This window comes from Bombus pascuorum, chromosome 13, assembly GCF_905332965.1.
Source record: "Bombus pascuorum chromosome 13, iyBomPasc1.1, whole genome shotgun sequence".
Classification (NCBI taxonomy): Eukaryota; Metazoa; Arthropoda; class Insecta; order Hymenoptera; family Apidae; genus Bombus; species Bombus pascuorum.
This window is the reverse complement of record NC_083500.1, coordinates 9,699,126-9,724,276: the sequence shown is the minus strand read 5'-3', so window position 1 is coordinate 9,724,276 and position 25,151 is coordinate 9,699,126. Positions and strand designations below refer to the sequence as shown.

General features: G+C 38.7%; 1 protein-coding gene across 1 annotated transcript in view; it reads right to left on the bottom strand.

The window, feature by feature from the left end:
* The window catches only part of LOC132913833 (cuticlin-3), a 69,034-nt gene that overhangs the window by 3,723 nt on the left and 40,160 nt on the right, over positions 1-25,151 (bottom strand). The window contains exons 5-8 of the mRNA XM_060972451.1: positions 2,299-2,466; positions 1,835-2,040; positions 621-783; positions 258-443 (exon numbers count right to left, since the gene is read on the bottom strand). Coding sequence (XP_060828434.1) covers positions 258-443; positions 621-783; positions 1,835-2,040; positions 2,299-2,466 — 723 coding nt within the window. The remainder of the gene's footprint in view (positions 1-257; positions 444-620; positions 784-1,834; positions 2,041-2,298; positions 2,467-25,151) is intronic.

Below are 25,151 nucleotides of genomic sequence, written 5' to 3'. Positions count from 1 at the left end.
CGGAAACTTTTAAATTTTCTACAAACTAGCATTTGTACTCCTATACGTTTCATTGAATCTATCGCGTTTTGATTTCAATTTTTTAGCAGATTCCTATGAATATCCTGTCTAATGTATTAAAAATTGCTTCACTGTGTTTTCCTTGATAATTTATATCGTTTTCCGTCTCACACGTTTTACGAACGAAAGCTACGATGTTACGTGTTTCTGAATTTTACCAGGAAATGGTAACGGACAGGAATATCAATGCGACTAACCCTTTCTCTGAAGACGTCGTCGGTGAAGTCTGACTTGGAGCCAACGTCCGAGGCTTCGTTCACGTATAGTCCGCTATAAACTTCGATGGTAGCTGGCGTTCCTCCGTCCAGGCCTTCGACACCTTTCACTGCGTTGTCGTCGGCAGTGTCCCTGCGTCGTCTGGATACCAAATTACACGCCGGTGGCTGCAACAGTGGAATATTGATGATTTCTTTTGGATTTTCTCCAAATGAGTCTTCGTAGAATCTTCTTTCTACCCGACTTGTTACAATTACATAGTTCTTCCCAATATTTCTAAACGATCTTTCAACAACTACGAGGAAGAGAATCCCTATGAGGACGAAAGGTAGAATTTTGATTACCGTGTTGCTGCATCCTCCACCGTGTTTTACACATAGTCTGACGTTGCATTGATAGTAGACACTAGCTGTGTAGGGGAATTTATGCGCCTGGAAGTTCACCCTTGCCTCCGTCTTATCTTCGTTATACGTGAATTGTCCCATGATCTCACCGTCGACTGGGCAACTGTAATAGCAACACAGTTTTGTATATAGATGTGCTATTTGAAAATACTTTTAATTACAATAATTGATAGTTATATATACTTAGTCTGTCAAGTATGGCGGATTTGATTGTTTGAACTGAGAACATTTAAAGTCTTAAAAAGGAGGGAACATTGTGCCGAGAAGAACGAATCAAATGGAAAAGTGTTTTCTGGTAATAAATCTCAGAAAAACAGGTCTTGCATCAGAACTTTGAAATTATATGAACAATTTGCTATCAGAAATTTCTAACATATACTTTTCTCTCCTTATATAATCTTCGCAGAGGCTGTTCTTCCGAGATCGATCAATAAGAAAATAGAAGGCGAGTACTAGGAATATTCTGCAATTGCACGAACAAATCAAGAGGGAAAGTGTGCGTGTAACCTGTTGGTTGGATCAGCTGATTTGCTTATGAAAAGAAGTCAGTGAACCGGCCCGCTTTATACCCTGAATTCCGCCCCTTGAATAATTCATACGACGCTCTGACGCGAACAATTTATTTGTACCGGTCGAAGAATTATTCTTACGTCCGCTAACCTGTCTATTATTAAACGTCTCCGCGGATGGAATAAATGTGAAAAACGAAGTAAAATGGAAGAGAGAATTTTTGTTTGGTTTGATTCATCGATGGGTAAATGTGAATCGTTGGGCAAAGATATATTAGTCACCGTTTCTTTTCAATGTTCAGCATCCAAAGGAAGTTGATTTAGTTTGTCATTTTATAACAAAGGTCCACAGTTATCGAAGACTGAAGTACATACTCATAAGAATCTATACATTCGATCTTTCTGATGAATTAAACATCTGGAGGATGAAACCCACGCGATTTAACCATTCTCACAAGAACCTATGTACCTAAATTATACATAATTGTTCCACGTTGTTGTAATTCGTCAGAACGTTAGTTCTTTAAAAAAGGCATCTCTTGCAAACCTTATACATTTCGAATCATCGGAACATATGCATATCGTATACTCTTAAATGTTATATTTATCATTTACATTTTCCAAAGATATGCAAGACGAAATTACCCCTCATCGTTTATGAGTCTCTGCTCTCCCCATCCTAAGCCGTCGCGCACCAGGCAGTCGGAGATCTTCAGTCCGAACATTTCCTGTTTGTCGATGCTAATGACCAAGGTCAAAGGGTCCCCGATCTTCACGTTTTCCGCCACTTGATGCCTCGTTGGATCTCCGTTGAAGATCTTCATCGTGCATCCTGGCATAGGAGCTGTTGCCTGTCGAGAAACGTAAAACGCAATTTATTATTCATCTGCGGAACGTTTCCCGATCTTTCACGATTGCTCGATACTTTTTTGCTTGGTGAAGAGAAAAAGCTTCTCCTGACTCGTCTTTCGCTAAATTAGAAAATAGGCTCATCCTGAATGCCGTAATCATGTTTGACGTTGATGTAACTCGGGTTTAGGGCTTGTAGCAATAATTGAATGAACACGTCTTATTGATCGTAGGATTTCAAAGGAAAATGGCATCGTTACCTGAAGCGGTAGAGACTGCAGCATGGCCACGTGGGTTTGATCGTTCGTTACTACTTTGTCTCGTGTTTGGTATCGGCATCTCACGTGAAAACCTCTGCCCTGGTTCGTGATCAACTTCAGGTGCGGCTGCACCACTATAGTGTTGAAGTACTCGATACCACCGTCGTCCTATAACAAAGTTTCGACAATTTTTTTTTATTATTCAGGTTTACGAATACCATTATCCTTAAACGATAGAATATTACTCCAAATTTGATAGTCTTTGATTTTACCAAGAGTACAATTTTTCTCATCAAACTAGCTTAGTCTACCTCTGCTCCTAGCCTTAATTACTTTCCAAGATCACTGTCCAACCACTCCAAATCAAATATTGTTCCAAATTTGATCGCTAGAGTGTAGATATTTATATAAATTCATGTTTTTATGAATACTATTATAAAAAGAAAACCTAATTAGAGATTCCACATATTTTATATGTTTCTGCTTATTATACGTATTCTATATGCACTCTTGCATCTCCAAATTTTTCATAAACACGTTAAACCTTTTACGACCTATTTATCATTGGTAAATTTCAACGTTTTCTAGTCTTTCAAACTGACCTGATCCACTTTTGATCCTAGCTTAAACTACTTGCCAAAACCACTTTGAACCAAAGCGCCTCCTTTATGGCAACAAACACATGAAGTAAATCAAGTAACATTATAGCGATGTTTATCTGTGTCCCCGTTTCTACACTGTACCATTATACTACGATCGTCTGGTTAGTTGTTCAAACAAGCTTGGCAAAAACGCGGTGCGTATAGGCGGGTTTCGGTGCCGGCTGTTGCAATTCTCTCGTTTACGAGCGTTTCGGTGACGCTGATCACGTTCCCCGCGACTTTCAGTCCTGTGAGCAATCCGTCTGTCCTTGCACCCCGCTAGCAAAAACCGGACCATTCTCGCTCTTCGCCTTCTCTCTTCGCTGATTCCTTCGTCTCGTTCGTTTATACCTCCGAGAAAGGAGCGGCTCCGTCATTTCTTCCCTCGGCCACGTCCACTTTGCTTTGCCAGGCCAGCTCGTTTCCCTTTCGTGCACCGCCGACCAAGTGAAATTGATTATTTATTAGTTTTCGCGATACTCTCTCGGTTGATTCACGTTTCATTCAAAGGCTCTCGCTGAAGCATATTTGAAGATTCACATTCGCTGACGAAAGTACTCGAGCAGTTCTTACGGTAGGAATGGTCTTATTAGGGCAGCTATTGTATTAGTTTCAAAATTGGAAAAAGTCAAACCATTTTATCGATTGTTTCCATCGCTTTCTTTAAATTTTGCACAGACTTTTGTCTGGAGTATGGGTGTAAGTCTCCGTTGGCGAAGTTGCCACTTTCTGACATCGTATCGATCCATAAAAGGTGGGATTATTTTTAAGTGAATTTTTTAAACTTCAGGCTCCTTCGTTCCTCCTTTGTTTTATCCTTGGGCTACAGGAGGCCGCTAAGCAAACATGTAATCGCAGCTACAACGCCCACAGATAATTGTCCCTGTTCTCGAAGTACGATCATCATGGTCATTTGATTACACTTATTGTCCGTCGTTGTAGCAGGAAGCTTTGATTGCGAATTACTCTCATTAGCGACGATTATCGTTTGCATTAATGGTAATGATCCGGCAGCCAGCATGCATGAATGCGCCAAAAGGAGTTAATCGACGTGGAAAATTAAATGGCTACTAGTAGTGACGGATTATAAAGGATAAAGGAAAGATCTGGAATAAAAGAAACAGCCTACACAGCCTTACGAAAGTATTTGAACACTCGCAGCCACCTTTCATCAACATATTATGTGTGTTATATATGTATATTTTGAAATTTCATTGGTATTGTTATAAGATTCGACTGTTATGATTATGTTGGTACAATTTAAAACGAGTCTGCAAATATATATAAAAATTGCAAGATACCGGTTTACGTATATTTAAAAAATTTTTTATGGCTATTCATACTTTGCGTTAACTTTTTACTAAATATATGTTTGAAGTAAATTTTGTTTCGTAAATTCTATATGCTTGTTTGGTTTCAAATTTGATCGATAGAATCACGATGATGTTTCATTCCAGAGTTACCGAAATGTTGAAATCTTTTACATAATAGACACAACATATTCACAAAAGTTTTCTGTACCAAGTCTCTAAATACTTTCGTGGTTCACTGTACTTATAAAATATTTATGAAATATTTTTACTTTACCAATTGCTCGTTGCTTTTTAGACTCATCTTGGAACATTAACAAAGAGAATTTATTACGAGGTTATTACGAAGATTTGATCGTGGAAGAAAATATTCTGGAAGAATGACGTATATTGTGGTTTACACCGTCTAGGAGATACCTCGTGCTTCCGAGCCGCATTGTAAATCAAGAACCACGACCTTGACAGGATCTTCCAAGCAACTCGGAGTCGTGATTGTCGTTGTCGACGCGGTATCATTATCGTCATTAACGTATTAACACACCTCGAATTAATTGTCCTCTTCTCGTCCTATCTTCTCCTTGTTGGATTATTAAACCGTTAACAAAGTGTAATAAAAATGTGCGGATATCACGACAACAGAACGGATTATGTTAGTTGAAAAAAAAAGAGGATGATCATATCTTGTGGAGAGTATTAAACATAATCGAGGTATCCAATTAATTCTCATAATCATAGGTAACGAATATCTATGATAACATCTGGACTATATTTTATAAAACGTGCCAGTTTCCATAAGCCTGAATTGGTAATCGAAGAAGTTATCTCGAATTCCTAAAGCAGTCGATTAAAATGTTAATGGATTTTAATAATGGAAGAATACTTTCTATTTATTGAAAGGAAAATGAGTATTTAGTGGTATAATTGTATAGGAATATCGTGTATTTATTTTATACGATAAGTTAATGATGGAATCACTAGAAAACATTCCTTTCCAAACATTCCTCAAGATCAGTTTCTAGATCATTTCCCTTGCCTCGAACGCAGAAACAAAGCGAAAGAAACAGAGAACACAAGATTCCTTTCAAAGATCGATTTCTAGATCCATTAACGTAGATCTCGAAGATACAGTACCAGAAACAAAAAAATACGCTAATCCTTTCAAATCACATCCAAACAAATATTTTCAAAGATTACTAAAGATCAGTTCCAAATCATCCAACCTACTTTGAACCAGAAAGCAAAGCGATCGAAACATAAAACACAAGAATCCTTTCACAGATCAATTTCTGGATCCTCTAACTCGCATGGGACCCAAAATAGAGTGCCAGAAACAGAAAATACGGATATTCTTTCAAAGACCAATTGTCAAATCACCTAACTTGCGTTTTACGCTGAAAACCGAAGCAACAAAGGCTCGATATGCACGAATCCTTTCAACGACATCAAAAAACACACTTGGACTGCCATATCCGCCTTTCCCCGCGAAGTTGAACACTTTCTGTGCCGCGGAGAGAGGCAAACGTGTACGGTGCGGAGGCTGGGCGAAAATTCTCAAGGTACACCGTGTATATCGAGCAGGCAACGACCTTCGACGAAGCTCGGCGTCCGACCTCAGCAAGGATACTCGCAATCTGCAGTGCATCGGCCCGAGCCTCGTCAGATCGCTGACTTTACGTTTCACACCTACCTAGCAACGAAGGGGTATCGCATTTATGGCCAGGACAGAACCGATCCTGGACCCCTTCGTGTACTCTATTTACAGTCATGACCATGATTTCTTCGCGGTATTCATGTACACCACACCCTAAAGCCAGCCTCACCGTGTGTTGTCACACGATCCCTAGTTGGATCTAACTCAGTCCAATGAAAGTAAAAAGACTCGGATAGATCGTTTTTTAGTATTGTATTTCTTCTCCTGGTGGAGACCACCCTGGTGAGCGCGATGCATTTTTACAATTTCGTATTCCTTCACGTACATTTTTCTATGATTCGCCTCGACCGCGATCTTCTGTTCGTATTATCCGCATGGGAAATTCCTGATGCTCGATTACCTTTAATTCAGTGGTTTTCGCCTGTGTTTCTCTTTTAAGGTTTATAGATGCGGTTTCTTAGATGTAAATAGATTCTTCGAAGTCTCAGTTCATTGGTTCTTGGCAAGTATAACGTCGATTATAATTATGGAAGGACATATATCTTTTATATTTATTATATATATATATATATATATATATATATATATATATATATATATATATATATATATACAGCGGAAAATTTCGAAGATCGATGCAGTCGTTCGATGGTGTAACACCATCTAAGCTTAGATCCCTATTATCATAAATTGTGAGGCTTATTACCGAAGGTCAATGCTTATGCAACGTATCTATAGTCGAGTAGTTACATCTACGTGCTTATTGCGTGAATGAGCTTATAACGATCTTCAATTAATCCCGATCCTCGTTACGTAACTGCTTACCGCTATTGATCTTCGTCTCTATTAGTAGTTTCATCGAAGATTCCTTCCTTCATAAATTTCTTTTATAGTCATCCTTGCCTGAAGGCTATTCAAAAATTCCTTAAGTCTTAAAACTCAATCTCGAAGTTTGAATAATAAAACTTGTCGTATATTATGAGATACTATTAGTCTTTAACGGAATAACGAAAGAATGAGAAAATATTCCATAATAATTCATGCATAAATGAAGATCCATCAAAGCAAGATATCAAAAGGAGAAAATCATTGGAATAATCCTGTGACGAAGCGGATAAAATAAGCAATAAAATAACCCGCAGAAACGAAGTAATACACACACGCTAGTGAAGCGTACGAATTTATATTCTCGTAGAAAAAGCAATGGTCATTGAGCTATTGACTCAAGTACACGATATATTATTATTTCACTGTATATCATGTCACTGACAACGAGTCAAATAGTCTGTTTTCATATGCAGGTCGCTTAAAAATTCTTCGTAATCGAATTTAGCGTATTACTTAACTCAGGCAAATTACTTAACTCGACTCAAATATTCTTCCGATTCAAACAACCCTACTTTGTTCTATGTGCGTAAGAAATTACCGATTCTTTCGTGAATAGTCAAACAGATGCAGGTACAAAGATAATATTTACTCTGGACGTAAAGCGCGAAGAGTTAAGAGTAGAATACGGGCATTCTCTCACGAAAGGATCACGGAAGAGCCATCAATTAGTTGCCGACGAAAGAAGTCTGTCGAAAGAACCTAACATATACGACTCGGTGTGGCCTTTAGTCTCCTCACAATTCGTTTCAGGCGGTTGGCGAACATCCTGGAGGAGGATGTTGAAGTTTTCGAGGTCGCCGATGTGAGGAGCCCACCTACACGAACGAGTCTCCTGCCAGGCTAGAGGAATCGCACGTTTATACACGAGCACGTACGAGCGAGAAGAGAAGGGTCGGCTTGCGTGTGCATGCCTTTATACCGCGAAGATAGGGACGAAAGAAGGATACTGGAGGGCTGGAGATGGATGAAAACGAAAAGGAAAAGGAACGAAACAAAGGAGAAGCCGCGAGGATCTTTGGAACGAACGTGGTCACGGACTGCCGATGCCTTTGCACAAACACCCATGATGGACGTGTAACGTGTGCTGTACACGAGAATTGATGCTAATAGTCGGGGTTAGAGATTATTTTGCGCGAGTCTCGTGCTATTATTTCGGCATCGTTTTACTTATTCCGCAATCTCGACGATATGCGATACTTTGATTGGCGACAGGTTGAAAGGAATTTTGCTACTCGTGGAAGGGTCAGAGAATTCATTATCATCTTAGAGAAACTTCAACTATAATATGGTTATTTCTTCTACGCTTTATGGAATCCAATGGTAACTATTTCATGGTAATAGCAAATGGGATTAGATTTGCCCTCATTTTCGCATCGTTTTACATATTGCTGAATCTCGAAGACATTCGGTATTTTGATAGGTGACAGGTTGCAAATGGAATGATTGAAATTTTGCTACTCATCGAAAAACTAGCAATAATTTGTTAATTTTATTATTAAAGAAATTTCAATTATTGGCTTGTTGAATCTCGAGAAGATTCAATACTTTGATGAATGACAAACAGGTTCAGGAGGAATTCTGCTATTCATGGGAAGCTTCGTTCGAAACCGCTACGAGATTTCTTTGCTTCAGGGAAACTCGCGTTATGGATAACTCTTCGTCTAGATTTTCCGTACTTCGGTAACATCAAAGTTAGCTATTTTACGGTAACAGGAAGCCTAGTTAGATCCGTCTTCTTTGTTGGCAACACCCACTTTGACCATCGTAAAACACGCAGAGCCGTGGTATCGCGAATCCAAACGCACGGATCGACCCAAAGTCGGAATTTATTATAAAGTACCGTTGCACCGATCATACATCGTTCCGCTTCTAGCATAGAAGATGAAGCATTGTTCTCTCGTTACGTGCTCTAACGGTTCAAAAATTCTTCAAAACTATCCTCCTAGTATACCGTTGGTTTATCGCGAGACAAGGCCTCGGCCAAGTGACGAGGCAACAGGAATGACAAGAGTCGAGTTCCATCGTCGCGATGCTGGATGAGAAGTTATCAGACCGCAAGGCATCCACGGCATTCCCTTCTTGCACAGTCACGTATATCTATCGGATATTGCATCGATTTCCTCGATGATCTTTCTGTTCACTCAACTACAATCCCCTTTCTTCATGTAACTCCATAAGTTCCCTACAATTTGCCCTGACGGACACTCGGGAAATTGTGTTTTAGTTAAGGATAACGCGAGAGAGGATGCTGCTACTTTCATTGGAGTAGCATAACCACTTACAGAATTTCGCTTTTCTAACTGGGATATGTATTAATAAATTGTTCCAAATTATTACTAGATAGATACATTTATAAGCGATCACGTATTGGCTCGTGAAAGTATCTGAATATTTTTAATAACATGTAGAACAACGATATGAAGAAAATAAAAATGTATGCAATATATAAAAAAATATTTTCAGATTGGTTTCACATTTTACCATATAGCCATGGGAGTCGGGCTCGTTATAATGCTACTGAAATTTCAGAATTTTTATGCTATCTATAATGCGCATACGTCAAAGATTTTTGGTTCTTTCGATGGTCAGAGACTATACGACGAAGATCATCCCATTTGGAAAGAAACAATCAAGAAACGAATTTTTCGATTGAATTATTTGCATTTAGAAATCCAATTCTATCTTGATTGGAATTTTAAATGATAATTTCCATAGAAAACGTGACGATCGGGGAGAAAGATTAATGGAATTGTCGTTAGCTGCACGAAGTCAAAGTTTAAGCGAATCATTAAACGTCTATTTCCGCGTGATCGACCACCCAACGCGAGAATCTGAAACCGAGCATGCTAAAAGACGTTTTGCGTGTGAAACCGCGGAGGTGTTTCGAAGACACGCATATCTGATATTCTCAGATTGCTTCCTGGGTTATTATCCTTTAAGAAATCACGGAATCAGTATGATTTAGTTCATTCATATGCAGGCTCGATAAAATGCTGCTTGGTATTTTAAATTCGCAACAACGAACACGTTTCTCGTACGGGAAGCTGCTCAGATGTTAAATTATCGTAATATCAATCTTTTGGTAGATTAATATACCCATACACTGATATTAATTATTATTATAATTTTAAGACACTGTCTATTACAAGTATAATAAAATAACTCAACGTTTTTTAATTCTTTTATGTCGCGATTAACATGGTAAGGAACAAAATATGAAACCGTATTGGGAAATAATTTATTCTTCTTTTACGGTGGACTTTGAGTCATCTTTCGGTCACTATGAAATTTTTCAAACAAATGACATTCGTCCCAGCTATTAGAAGATAGAACGATACTTTCTTCCAACCTTCTATCTTTTTTCAAACTAATTTCAAGTCTGGATAAACTCCCTCGTCAGTCTCGAGGCTATTCGTCCAGGAAACTTCAAAATTGTTAAAAAGTTCCGATCTTCTCAGGCTTTGTGGCTAATAACAGGTTTCACTATATAATTTGAAAGAAGTGTAACGCAAGGAATTTTTGATCACGTGAAACGTTGTAACCGAGGATTATCATCATTATCTTGTCTGTCATGGTTGGTACAATCCCGATAAGAAAATTCGTTATCGGAGCTATGGGAAGGCATATAATGTTTATTACAACGAGAGGTTCAGGATGCGTACACCTCTTGGCCCCTGGCACGAAAGGGCCGCCGGTAGCCAGGGGTTTTATGCAAACGAACTATCAGCTGATTCATCACCACCGCCTCTTAATTATTACTATTAACGTTCCTATGACTTTCTCACCTGAGGTAGTTTCAATACCTCCCTAGCAATATTTATCGCATACTATACCTGCAATTAGAATAATTTTATAGCAGCCAGGTTGATAGGTGCCGTACCGAGAGAAAATACAAAGAGGAAGGTTGCAAGTATTCATGGTCGTGAAGATTACAGTAAAAAAGATAAAATTTATGTAAGAAGCCAGTGGCGGTTTAAAGATTAACAATTGGCCTTCTCGCCTTTAATCTATGCGCTGTACTGTGTTGCAACCGATGCATATTAATGACGCGTATAAAACACGAATGTTCTTCCACAGTTTCCGTTATCCATTTGATTCTCTGCCAAGTTGGCAAATTTCTTCCGCTGGGATTAAAGGAACTCGCCGAGTAAAGCGGCTACTTTATAAGAAAAAGGTAATAAGTATCCTTAAATTATCAGGGAAGAAGTTGGACCGATCGACATGTCGGATTCATACAAAATGACGATTAAAAGCATATGATTAAAGATGGGAAACTGCTTGCAAAGATTGAAAAAGAATAATGAGTTAGTAGTAATCGAAATTTTATTAAAAGAAATTTGGAGTACGTTAGGTGGAAAACTGCAGTTAAAATTTGAATCTGTACCTGAATTTGATTTACAGAATCACTTCGAAAACTATCAACGTAATAAGAGAATTCTAATAATATAAATTAATATCGAGTTTGGTTGAAACGAGTTATCGATAGATGTGGCGAATGTAAAAAAATTGCTTGTACATAATTAATGAGAGTACTCTAACATTAAATACATAAGTTTTACATAGCCAAAAATTTCAAATGGGATAATAATTCTTGAAGGTTTTAATCGTTTTCTGATGATCATTTACGTGAATTTAATTTTTTGCAAGTGTCTGCTTACTTGTGAATGGGGATATGCGTTTTTCCGAGGGTGTCAAGAGTTTCGCGTAAAGTCAGCAGCAACACGGCGAGATTGCATGCCAGGAGAATGCACGCGAGCATGCACACGTAAACACCGGAGCGTGATTCTTGTCAGAGATTTATATTCACCTACAACGGCGGATATTAATTCCGTCCCTAACCCATGGGAGATTCTTATTAGCCGGAATTTACGTAACATCCACGAGAAGTTGTTATTTCCGTGGTTCGTTCGTTCGATTAGCCACCAGGAAGCTGTTCAGTATCCTTGGAATGCACGTGGGTGTGACTGATGCACGTGAATTTTAACCCGCGAAGGTCGTGCTTGATCCGACAGATAAAAGCAAAATATTTTTGTATAAATTCTTAACTAAGCACATCGAAGTGCTTGTCGACAGAGAGTAATTGTTACTGAATACATAGTACAGTAGAGAAGTCTTAGGCTATCTACGATTGTGATTTCCTATTGGCAATAAATTATAGTTTTAGGAAGTATTTTCACATGGTGCTATATGGAAACGAGTTTTTAAATATTTCCTTCATAGTACTAGCACTGCTTGTTTGTAGTTTCCTCCTGCCTGTGAATTTTTTAGAAATATTTCAATAAATAATGTTCTGGTTTACAAAATATTGCATCTATACACCTATGATACACTCAAAAGATATAATCTTGTGTTAACCATACCAAAAATCTGCTCGGATGTATCAGAACACTTGTTATATATTTGCTTGAAAACTGAAAGACGTCGAGTCACAAATACTTATATCTTTTTTAAATAATTCTTCTTTAAAATATTTATCTCGATACATCCCATAACACGTATCAAACGTGCATTAATCATACCACTTTCATCTTGATAACAATCAAGTGTTCTTTTTTCAAGCGCCCTCTGCGGTGTTGGAAAAGCAATCGCAAGTGGCCAGGATAGATCGATAAAATGGGAATTATCTGGAGATTCATCTGCGGACGTATGCAAATGGTCGAGTAGCGCATCCTCTGTGGGATTCGCCCTGCCCGTGGGCTACTTTGTCTACTTATTACGATATATCTAGCAGGCTGGAGCATTTCTCGGGTTCGACGTCCGGTCAGTTCAGGCTGCGACTGCAGCTGCAGCTGCACCGGCGTCTACGACTCCACCACGTCTTACGCCACGCGCTACGAACTGTAATCCTTGTAAACACGATCTTCGTTGCTCTCCAGCTGACTGGATTCCCTTGACTGTGTTCGTTCAACGCTCACGAACATTTCCTGTTCACTCTTCTCTCTTTGCTAGCTTCCTTGGACTATGCTGATTTTTGATCATTCGAATCAGACAACATCCTCCGATCGTGATCTTTGATTTATTGCCTGAGTAACTACGTCTCTTTCTCGATTAATCGTTAAGTGTCTTGTATCCTCTTTTTTATATTTCTTTTGCGACAAAACCCATCATCTTCTTCGATTTAAGAAGATTTATCGTTAGTGACGTGTAGTGATCGTTAAACGCCTTGTCTTTCACTCTTTCATCAACGTCTTTTGCCTTTCACATTGATAAATTCCATATTGAAAAGTACAAAAAACGATCGTGTTCATGAACAGCCATCATCAATATAATTGATATTAGACAAACACTTTTGTAATCTCTTTGAAACTGGTATTTGCACTAAATGTCTTGTAACTTCTGCGTTACATCTTCAGACCTTCTTCAAACTGTACCAATATAATCGTGATCGTCAGATCCCATCGCAATGCTAATGTATTCATTCTAATGAAATTTTGTGTCAGAAAAGGTATCTACAAATATTCGAATACTTTCGTGAGTTTGTATACATCTCACACAAAACATCTCTCAATTTTTTAAACTGGTACCAAGTCTCGAATTTATTCTAGCGTTAATAATTTCTTGAAGAAAGATGAATAGAAGCTGAATAGAAAAAAATGCTTGATCGAGAGGGTTGAGATGTGGGAATGCGTCGATCTATCAAGTCAATGGAACTACAGTTGCAGTTCTGTCAGATGGTTACCTGCTATAAATAATTCTGATGCGATTTACGTTAGTTGCCAAACCAATATTTTATTATATAACATACATAAAGACGTACGAAGATGCGTAAAGATTCGTAATACGTCAAGTATACTCGTCGAGCATTTGCTAAACGAGAGGAATATTTGTTTAGGAACCAATTTATCATCCATATGGCAAAGTTCATGAAAATACGAAATTTTTTGGCTGGCAAATAAGACAGACAGTGTGGGCCATTCGAGCTAAGGAAATGCGGATTTTTTTAATACCTACTAATCCGTATTCCTCAGTTGCCAAACCATTAAAATGTATATAAAATACATAAAGATGTACGAAGATACGTAAAGATTCGTTGTCGACCCTGTAGCCGATGATGTCATGCTGCGTATTCATGTTGGACGATGAAGAGAGCCACGTAGGACGCGTGATAAAATTCCTTTTGTCAATATTTGCTATTCATCCCGACTGTGGATCTTTGTTGCATTAGAAACAGTCATTCATAGACGCCATGTGAAAAAGGTAGATGTTTACCATGCAGTTTCAAGCAACGAATGCCACTTGCACGACAAGAATTTTTGTATTCCCCACGCGTACGAATTATGCGGTTATTTCATTTGCAATTCCTTATTTTTGGTTGTATCTTATCGATAATTCTATCTCTTAACGGATCTCGTACAATTTCTTCCGCGATAAGCATCTGGCAGTACTCGTTTTTTAAAACCTGAAATAATGATAAGGTTAGGAGGAATCTTTGCACCGGAAACGGAGTTGATCTCTAGGATGGAAACTGGTGCATCGATATCACGATCCATTTCTTTAGCCCCAATAATTGTAGTTTTCTTTTCTCATTGCATTCGAGGGAAATTCCGTGTGTTAGGAGTAAATGAGGGGTTTAAAGGAAAAATGGTAGTACAAGTAACAGAACTTGTAATTTAAATCCTTTCTTATAGACGTGTATACATAGATAGATGTATAGATAGCCATAAAAGCTTGGAAATTCAAAACAAAATCTTGCGGATAATTACATGTCGTTTCTCGTATTTATTTTTAAGAAGAAAAATAACCTCGTACCATTTTTCTACTGAGTAAATCAATTGCTAGATACAGTACAAATTAGATGTTGAAGGACACAATGTAGATTTGAAATGGCGAAAAATTCAATTGGAAGGAAGCTTAACGAAACTAATCGATTATGTCGAGTCGCGTAGCTCGAACGGCAATTTCCAAAAGTGTGTCAATGAAATTCGAAGTGTGTCTGTGGAACGCGTAACAATGCAGAGTAACATAATGCGCTGCGTACGTGACACCTGCAATGACATAAAAGCGTGTTGGAAAACACGGCCAGATCATCCGTGTGGTTCTTTATGGTCTCTTACGTAACGCGTACTAGCCTCTGCCCCTGTGACGCAGAGTATCTCGTTTAATAAAGATTATTTATTTCACTTGCCTGGCACCTTGATACCTGATTTACTTGCAAAGTATTCTATAATATTGTAGTATCGTGGACAAATGGCCTAAGAAATATCGGGTGAGACATAAACAAAATGGCAAGAAAACTTAAATGCCGTTAGGTGAAAAGGTCTGAAAACTTCAATGGGCCGACCGGCCCATCAATGTGTTGTCGGTCCTTCGGTCCAATAGTTAAACGGAAAATGAAATTAAGGGGCAGTCGTTACCTGGGAGTCGTTAATAGCGGGTCTTACCTGAAGGGTAGAGTTGTAAAGAGTCGAGTTGTGAGAGTCATAAGCGTACAGTCGAGTTGTGAGTCGAGTTGTGAGTCGAGTCGTGAGTCGAGTCGTGAGTCGAGTCGTGAGAGTCGTGAGTGTCGTGAGTGGAGAGTCCAGTTGTGAGGAGTCAAGATATGAAGAGTCAGTTGCCGAGTTGTTGTGAGTTTTGAATTCTGAATTACCCATTTAATCGTCTTAGTTATAGCACATTACTGTATTTAGTTCGCGTTAAATAACCGTCGTTTCTTGTTTAATCCATCGTAAATAGATCTATCTATCAGTAAACTTATTACATAGGATAGAAATCATTGGAAAACCTAATTTCTAATATTTCTGACAAAATAAAAATCCTATAATATTTGGAAAAAATCAAATTCGTGTGTCCAACGGTTCAACCAGACGGTGAAACGCTGTTATGTGAAGGAAAACATGGAATAAAAATTGGAAAGTCTGAATTAGTCTGTAGTCAACGATCCAATGAAATTCCTGCCAATTTATTACTGAATTTCACGCGAAGAATTTTCCTTATTTATTTTCGACCGGTAAAGCGAACTTTTTCGGTTAATTCTCAGAGGCAAAAGTATATTTTCCGGGGAGGTGAGTCATTTTCAGAATCTGTGGGCACAAGGTTGTATCCTTGCCACCTGGGCGGCAGAGTATTAATTCTAATCAGTAGGTGAAAGTCGAAATGTTTGCTGGTGTAGGCGAGACAGGCCAAAACAGGTATTCTCTCGTGGGTGGATTTCGCTTAAAAAGCAATCGCGATTCTGACCTCCCTCCATGGCCTTGGACCTCGCCTTTTCTGAGAAATCGAGTTCTCCCCCTGGAGACTAAAGTATCCTTCGGTCCGGAGGACCAGCTTCTTTCTAACAATTCCTTCCTTTTTCTTTTGTTTCTTCGTATCAAATAGCAGGGTGGAACATTTGAGAGCCTTCTCAAACAACGGTATATTTTAGTATTCAGAAGAAGAAAAATTCACAATATGGTGAAACAAATACGATAAAAAAGACTTATCATCGAATAAAAATCGCCTGTTTTTATGGAATTTTGATTATAGACGTTCCTCGCTCGAATGTGTCTGATGACGAAACTGTCGTTTTGCAAGGATATTACAATCATTGTTTTTTTGACACAACTAACTAAAGGATAAATGTATATTTGCTTTCAGTAAAAAGTCTTGTTAAACAATTTGAAATATGTTGAACAAAAATTTGAGACGTGCGAGTGTCTACGTGTATTATGCGTAAAATCTATAAAAATAAAAGTGTTTGCTATGAAACGGTGAGAAACCAGATTCCCTTGCTCTTGATTTTCTTTTCTCTTCTTTTTTGATACCAATTCCCTTGGTATCTAGCGGAAGCTGTAGTATCCTGATCAAGAGAGGAAACAGTTTCTGATTAGCGTACGTTCGCATGATTTAAGAAGAGTAAAGAAAAAACTATAACTTGGAATCAAGGAACTGGATCCTTGGAATAATTATCCAACCATAGGAAAGTTCTCGGGCTTGTCGGTGAGATTAATCGCGAGTAGAGTTTCCGGGAGATAGATACGATCTTATACCGCGATCTTCTTCCTTCGGATGCTGTACCCGATCGTACCGAGCATCTTCTTTTTAAGAAGAAAGCACCGTGAGTGTAAAACGCGGAAGGTGAAGGGTAAATACGAGACAGGTTAACGAAGAAAACGAAGAAAATAAGGGCAAAGTGGCGAAGAATTTTCTCTCTTTCTCTGTTGGTAGAAGAGCGAGTTAATGACTCCAGAACGCCGAGAAGTGATTTCAACGTTGTCGCTAGGCCTGCTTTCTTCTCGTTCGTCCAGTCTCCTTCATTTTCTTTCTTTAATATCCTGTCTCGTACGATTCTGTTCCTCTCCACCGTGAACACGCCTCGTTTAATTTGCTCTAGAACGCGTCCAACTGCTTCACTTTTTAACCGAATACTTCATCCGTCTCGCTGCACATGAAAATACTGGAAAATTGAATGGCACGTAACAAAAACCTTGTCACTGTTTGTCTTTCTATTTAATAGCGTCTTTATTCCTCTTGAATATTTTCAAATGTTCATTGTGTTGCCTAATTTGTATACGTGTGTCTGTAATTATATCGTAGAAAAATTAAATCTATTTTCATTCGACAAATACAGCGCGACTCTCCAAAGTAATTTGAATACCTATCATTAAATACTTTGGCGAGCGCGTTATATATATTATACGAAATATTTTTAATTTTTATTAGCGTCATAACGAGACACGACTATCCTGGTTATATTGATAAAATTTCAAAGGAAATTGCAAGACATTTATTGTCTACCATGATATATTCTTCCCGCACCTTCAACAAATCCTATAATATCATCCTGTTATAAAATCGGTGTCAGCAGATTGTATTTCCAGACAACCGGAAATCCTTAAAAATGAACCAATATACAGGTTCGTGTTATTCTTTTCTATTCTTAAATTGCTGTAGTGGATCATTGAATCCTCTTGATTATAAGCTCCTTCTAACTTGCAACGAAGGACAGCCAAACGACACGTTGATTAAGATATACCTTGGTGATCGAGTTGGCAGGGATTTACGTTCGATTCTGTCCGACGAAGGACTCGTAAATCTAGATGGAATCCTCCCTCGTGATTATTCAGTGGCTCAATGTCCACAGGAAGTCGATCCACGGTACAACTGGTTACTTTCTATGAACAATCGTATAAAGAGTCGCACAATCGAGTTTAGAATATTCCCTGTTCAAACATTGAATCGTGTCTTCGAGTTCTTCTATAAATGAAAGCCAAGTTTCATATTTACAGTGTTTCTTTCACCAGTTCTTTGAAATGATAAATTCAAACGTCATTTTACAATTTTGTCGACTCGACTTAAAGTCAGAAAAGTCCACAAGAACGAACTTATCACGTTTGTCTTTCCTGATCTTCTATCTACTTTGGCCGTGAAAAAGAAATTTCTAAAACTCACATGGCAGTCAACACGTCAAATAAAGATGTCCAGAGCTGAAGAAACTCGCCTAAAGCCTAAAGCAAATGATTGTTGTGCAAAGTCGTAGCCGTTACGGTCGGAAGATAGAGCCGCTGATCATTTCAGAGAAATTGGTTGATGCTTAGGGTTATCCAGATAATCGTGGTGCGACGACCTCCGGGTGTTCGGGGTCGTCGATACCTCGGCGCCAGCATTGTCCAGCGGATCAGGCTGTGGCGTCTCGTCGAGAGAGACTCGAAGGGAAGACAGTAGAAGGCTTCCTTGACGTGGAATAAAGATGGCGAGTCTCTTCAGCAAAAGAGGAGACGATGAGAGACCGGTCTCTGGGCGAAGTTGTGCAGTATCCTTGCCAGCGTTCCGAGCGTCCTCAGTCTGAAAAACTGGCCAGCAGATATGGCTGCTCGCCCTCAGTCAGAGGTCAACGAGGTTGGAGGACCTCTACTTTGATTCAATACCATAGCGACTCTTCTCTGTGTTTGTCAGTGGTTCTCACGGGCACGCCTTTTTTGCATTCACTCGTAATTAATTAATTGTTTCGAAGAATTGCAAAAACTTCTTTCTTCCTATGGGATGCATATATGGATGTGTGTACTATAGAAAGGTGCAAATTTCACTTGTCTCATGGAGGATAGTAATTTTTTTTTTTTTTTTTTTTGTTTCTTATGAAGATCGTAATCTTGTTTCTGTATAAAAGATTCGATCAGCAGAGGGTGGATCGGTATTGTTTGATTCTTTATAAAACCCACGAACACGAGTACATCGCAACCTGCAGGAATATTTCATGACAAGCTTCTCAGGCCGTAAGCGGACCGCGGCGCATTATTATTCGAAATGCACCGCAACTGGGATAATTTTTACGACAAGGGCCGTGTTTCGATGTCGGTAGTGGACGCGTTAACAAGCAGAGTACCAGTTTAACTCGAAAGGGTTTGAAATTGCGAACAATAGGCCATTTGACGAAGCATTCTGACCGAACGTCCTACCACCACCGGCGACCTGATCCACTCCACTGTGTGGGCAAGAAATATGCAGCTTCTTCTTCGACCTTAGAAGGCTTGCAGCCGCTGCATACGCTTGCCAGAGGTTCTCATCCCACCCCAAAAGGTCTTGCATTAACTCATTGTTTCCGCCAGAGAAAGAAAAAGTTCCCTAACATGGTGTTTCATCCTCGGAGACCTGTGTTGAACGTGTCACGAGCGTTTCTCTCGATCGAAATGATCAATCATGAACAAGAGAAGTCGTTCGTTCGCGATCATTCTTTTTTTCTTCGGTCGATTATTCGCTGTAAAGCGAACTGATAACCGGAGGAGCGTGTCGAGGGCATCGAGAAAATATAACGGGTGACGTAACGGTGTTTCTATTAGGAGGGTAATACAGTGTAACAGAGAAGCTCTGCCCGGCATTAAAATTCCCCTGGTGTTTTTTTGTCGAGCCGGCCTGGCCGCCATTATACCACTTAACTGCACGGCGTTGCCAGACGACTGACCTTGAAGTCAATGGTACCACCTATTCACATGGGAGTCTGATTCCTAATTAACGAATTATGAATAATTTTACGCCTACGTTGTGCTATTCCAAACGGTCGAGGTTGACGTCAGAATTTGTCTTTCGGAGACTACAGACTTTTATTTTAAGCTTTCCATAAGCGCATACAAATTCGCCTGATTATAAGACGATATTTAACGGATTATATTAGACGGAAGAAATTGCAAGAATTTGTTGATAACACGTTATATAACGGTTGTTACAACTGACCAACAGTTAGATAGAAATACATCGTCCGAGTATCGAGATATTCATCGATAGAAAGTCGGAGTGACGAGAAAGTAGTTGTCGTCCGTATAAAAGGAAGGAAAGAAGAAGCGAATGATTTCAAAAGAAGAGGTGAATGTCGACGATTAATTTTTACGTACCGAAAGTGCCTGGCAATTATGCATAATCGTGTGATGACCACCTTGGACCTCGAGGTACATACAATCTTTCTCACGATAATATACCACACAATGCACCAGAAAATCATCCCTTGGACGAAACAGAGAATTCTTTACATTCCTTGCAAACTCTCTAACCTTCACTGCGTACTAAGAAAACAGAAACTCTCTGTGTTAGAAAACGGAATTAAGGAAGGTTGGAGGAAGAATGAGAAACTATTGGAATTTTAACGTCAGAAATAGCATTGGAAAACGATCTTCCTTCGCTTGACACAGCGAATCCTTTGCACCTTTTGCAGTCTGAATAATCTACATCGTAAACATCTTCGTTACGAAAGGATAAAAAGAGAAATTGTAAACAAACTTAAAAAATTCCGTAGCTTTCGTTAAACAAAGAATAGCGTCTCAAGGAAATTTCCATAGTTCACAATACTGTTGGAGCATTAAATCTCCTCTGATTAAGGACGCTCGTAAAACGGGAAGTCGATTGATAGACAAATTTGCGACGTTCTCGAGGTGCTGTACCCTGAAGGCTGAAGATCGACGAAGAAATAGGAGAGGACTGTCGTTTAGCAAGAAAGACTGGTGGTATAAAACTCGCGTGCAATTTATAAGCCGCGGGCTACGGATTTTACGATGTAATTGGGCCTGGAGCAGGGCAATGGTGTATTCCTCTTTGTGTAACCGGTGGTTACATGTAGCTACTAGAAAGATATTATACTCTTCAGCCGTGTTATCTACCGAGCAAGGGCAACATTTGCTCGGTTAATGTTGGTTACAGAAGGATGCGCCGCTTGCCACGTAGAAAACGAATTTATCTTGAACTTTTCCAATAAAAGCAGGCTTCACCGGGTTGTTTTTCATTCGAAATTATCAGTGGTGAAGGAAATAGCTGATCGAGACTTGGAACTGATAGTCGAAGAATTTAACGATATCCTTCTTCCTGGAAATGGTAGAATATTCCAGAAATAAAACTATATTTATTTCTATGAAACATCCATCTTCAACATCGTCTATCCGTTCAATAATCAGCTACCTGTATCATTTCCTGTACTCGAGATACGCTTATATGTGATTTCCAAAATACGTTTCTACCAATAGAACGAAGAAGATCGTTAACTTGGACTTTATAAAGTGTTTAATATTTATTTAGAAAACAATTGGCTCAAAAATGATGCAACGAACGCAATATAGTTACATACAATGCGTGATACGGAACATCGATGGGGCAAAGGATAGCTAAGCGGGAAATGGGTTCCGTTAAACGAATGCAACGTCGACAGGAAAATGAAAAACCATTATCTCGATGTTGCTCAACGATTACCCGAGGAACGTCTGGGAAATTCTGCCTTCTGATTCAGCGAAATCGTCGACGCACCCAGTACAAGTAAACTCGAATCTTTTCATCCTTCCGTAATATAAAAAATTCTTTCGAAGGAGAGTGATCGCATACACGAAATGACGAGTCCTTTTTATTTTTGCAACTTCAACAACCTTCGTTGCAAACAGAAACTAACAGAACGGTTCGAGAAGAAACATAGAACTATTTCAATTTTACTCATGCTCTCGCTGCATCTCATAAATCCTCGGTTATTTTCTCCTGCATACTTTTCTTTGGTCCCGAACCCATATTTCAATTCACCTTTCATTAGAACGCGGCTGACTCCAGGCGAAATTGAGTGCTGATATTAGCAAACGAAACACATCGTATGCCACAGAGCTTTTTTTCTCTCACAACGAACCAGTTCTGCATTTATACGTGTCAATTAAACGGATGAAGAATTACACGAGAGTCCGTAGCGTTAACCATCCAATGATTCTCGGAATGCGAATTTCCGGCGATTTAATGGTAACACAGTGGTAACTGTACGCAGTGTACGAGCCCCTATATCGTTGTACACAGTCGTTGCGACTATGTATCCGCAAGGCCATCGTCAAGGATGCCGTGTAGCAACAGGCTACTTAGAACTGGATACCGGTGAAGCTACCCATCTTACAATTTACTGCAGCTGTCGAAACCACTCTTGTTGCCCCTGTTAAGCGCCTTGTCGTTTTATCGAATGACGTATAGGTTGTATTTTTGCGAACTCGATCATACGTCCCTAGAGTCTCTTAGAGTTTCATTTGCACACGTTTTTCATTGCGGTGCTACGCTGGAAGAGAGCAAGACTGATAGGCAATTACATTCGGGGTGATGAATGATTAATTCACGGTCGATTTGTCAGCGGCGCGCATGAAAACATTTATTTCACTTGCCGTTTAATGGCTATAGTAATGGAAATAAAGTTTTAAAATTCCGTAGAACGTCCTATTGGTAGGAAATTTGAGAATAGTCTCGTAGAAGGAAGATGTTAAAATAAAATTGGACATTTTTAGTCAAAAGTTTTCGTTCTTATCTCACGTTAATATTTATAAAACGGTTCGATCGACGAAACAAAGTGAATGATGTTTTCTTACATGAACGCGAAATTCTTCGCAATATGTGCCACGATTAGTTTCGTTAAAGTACTACTGTACTTGTACACGATAAAAATACACCATGGAGAACTTATGGGAAAAAGTTAATCCACGAAGATTTTATAGAAAAAGACGTAAGTGATTTTTCGAATCGTGAGAGATTTTTAACTTTACTAGAGCGTAATGTCAAGCTTTGCTTCCTCTCGCTTTTTTCAAGTATGCGGTTTTTACCGTGCGGTCTAGCTCAGTTTGAGAGCGTGAAGCATGTAATTGCAGTCTATCCCTTGGTGAAATTTCATTCGGAGCAATTTCGTTACGTGACATGGCGTAAAATTACTCGTGCTTCTTCTCAACTATACTTCTGCACCCTTAAGGATGTTAAAATTGGCAAAAAGTGAAAGATAAAGTAGAGGTTCAAAGAAACCACCTTAATGTAGAGATTCGAAGAAACCACTGCATGTGTAATACGCAGTGGCTCGCAAAAGTACTTGAACGCTTACCATAGAAAACTTTTACGTCTATATTCTATGCGCTGTAAACGTACATTTTGAAATATTATGAACACTGTAATGGGACATGACTATCATGATTATATTTGTCAAATCTTAAACCAATCTGAAAATGTACATAGAAATTACAAAATATTTATTGCAGGCATATAATCAGTAAAAAGTCAGTGTTCAACAGGAAATGTTATTAGCATATTAAACATATAATAAATGTTAAGTATTCTCGTAATAAATATCTTGCAATTTTTATATATATTCTCAGATTCGTTTCAAACTATACCAATATAATCATGATATATTATCGAATCTCGCAACAGTTCTAATGGAATTTCTAAAAGGTATTTACAAGTGTTTGAGTATTTTAACGAGTTCGTAGACGAAATGAGACACAAAATTCTGATACATTCCACCTGCTCATTTCCTGCAATTTCGCCGCTGCGTATAAGTTCGATCGAAAGTCGTACAGTGGAGCCAGCGCGAGATGAAAAAATATTTCAGTGAAGACGTTTATGTAACGTGGTCGAAAGTTTAAGACGCACAAGTCCATTTTTGTGCAGGGAAAGCAATCGATTTCGAAAGACAACTGACCGACTTAAATTGTTCCTCTGATGATTTCGAGATACTCTTCTTCAACGAATATGGATGAGGCGATTAATGTTAACAAAATGCTAAACGTAACCTCGGTGATACCAAACAGAATGGCAAAAGTGAAAATAATCGTTGCATGACAAAGTTTATGCAAATTGATACCAAACCAAGGTAGAGATTCAATCATCGAAGAGAGATCAGATCTTTGCAAACGTGAAAGTGATTCACGAGTCTACGCAAAATACGTAAATTTGCCAAATCTTGGAAACTTCTCCTCGTTGCCGTCTCAATCGTATCGACTAAAATGACAAAATCATAAATACTCGTCGTATGACAAGATTTATGTAAATTGTTACGAAACCAAAACTCTATTCGTTAAAGAGAGATCGTGGAAGATTAAACGTGAAAGTGAATATTAAATCAACGCGTATCAGGTGCGTAAATTTATAGAATTTTGGAAATTTCTCCTCAATTGCATATTTTCTCTTCATCTTGCATACATTCCACGTACATTAGTTAAATACTTTTCACCCCGCGAAAATGAAGTTAGGACGTGTGCAGCATTCTAATGATGCGATTGGTGTCGAAACAAGACAAATACAGAGGCAAATACGTGGAATTATACAGAAAAGAATCGATCGGCAGACTTTTACTTTTACGAACGTAGCGTGGGCAACCGTGGCTGCCCACAAGGTATCGTCCCACTCGCGATAGTCATTTTAAGGATCTCTCTCCTGCTGGACACGTAGCCGAAAGAGAGGATGACCTTTGCGTGTTCATAAAAAGAAACGGATGATGGCGACCTTTCGCTACCTTCCAGACTGTATTCTCCTCTCTAGATCGAATTATGCACGAGGGAACTTTCGAATGATCAACCCTGCGGAAACAAATTCGCATATTATTTTGAAAAATATTTTTCAGAAAGAATTGCAATTTTAATATCAAAATACGTAGCACACGAGAATTTGTGCGATTCAAAAGATGATTTTTTACTACAGCCCTGTAAATATTTCAATTCTTCCGACGAAACCGTAGGATTCAGACGAAAGAAAAGGTTGCTGCACGAAAACGTTTCTCAGCAAGTTTTTGGATTACAATGTCAAAAGTAGAATTTTGAAAAAAAAAATGGAAATTAAAAAAGAATAGAAGTAGTTAAAATATATTACTGTGATAGAATTCTTTTTAGCAAAAAGAATTGTGAGTCGAGAATTGCCCTAAATGGGTTAAAGTGATTTCATTTCTCACAAAAAGAAAGAGACTAGAGTACATAAACATGGCATAACAAAAAGTATAACAAATTTTCGATCCGAGAAAATGATAATTTAACGATATTTTAATCGTCTATATAGAATCTTCTGAATTACGGTAAATGTTCTTACAGTGGAATACCGATTTTTCTTGATGAATTCTCTCACGATGGTTGATTCAGTAAAAGAATAATTTAGTTGCCCTGTTCAGCCGCGAGGTTGTAGAATGTCGTACGTGCTCCG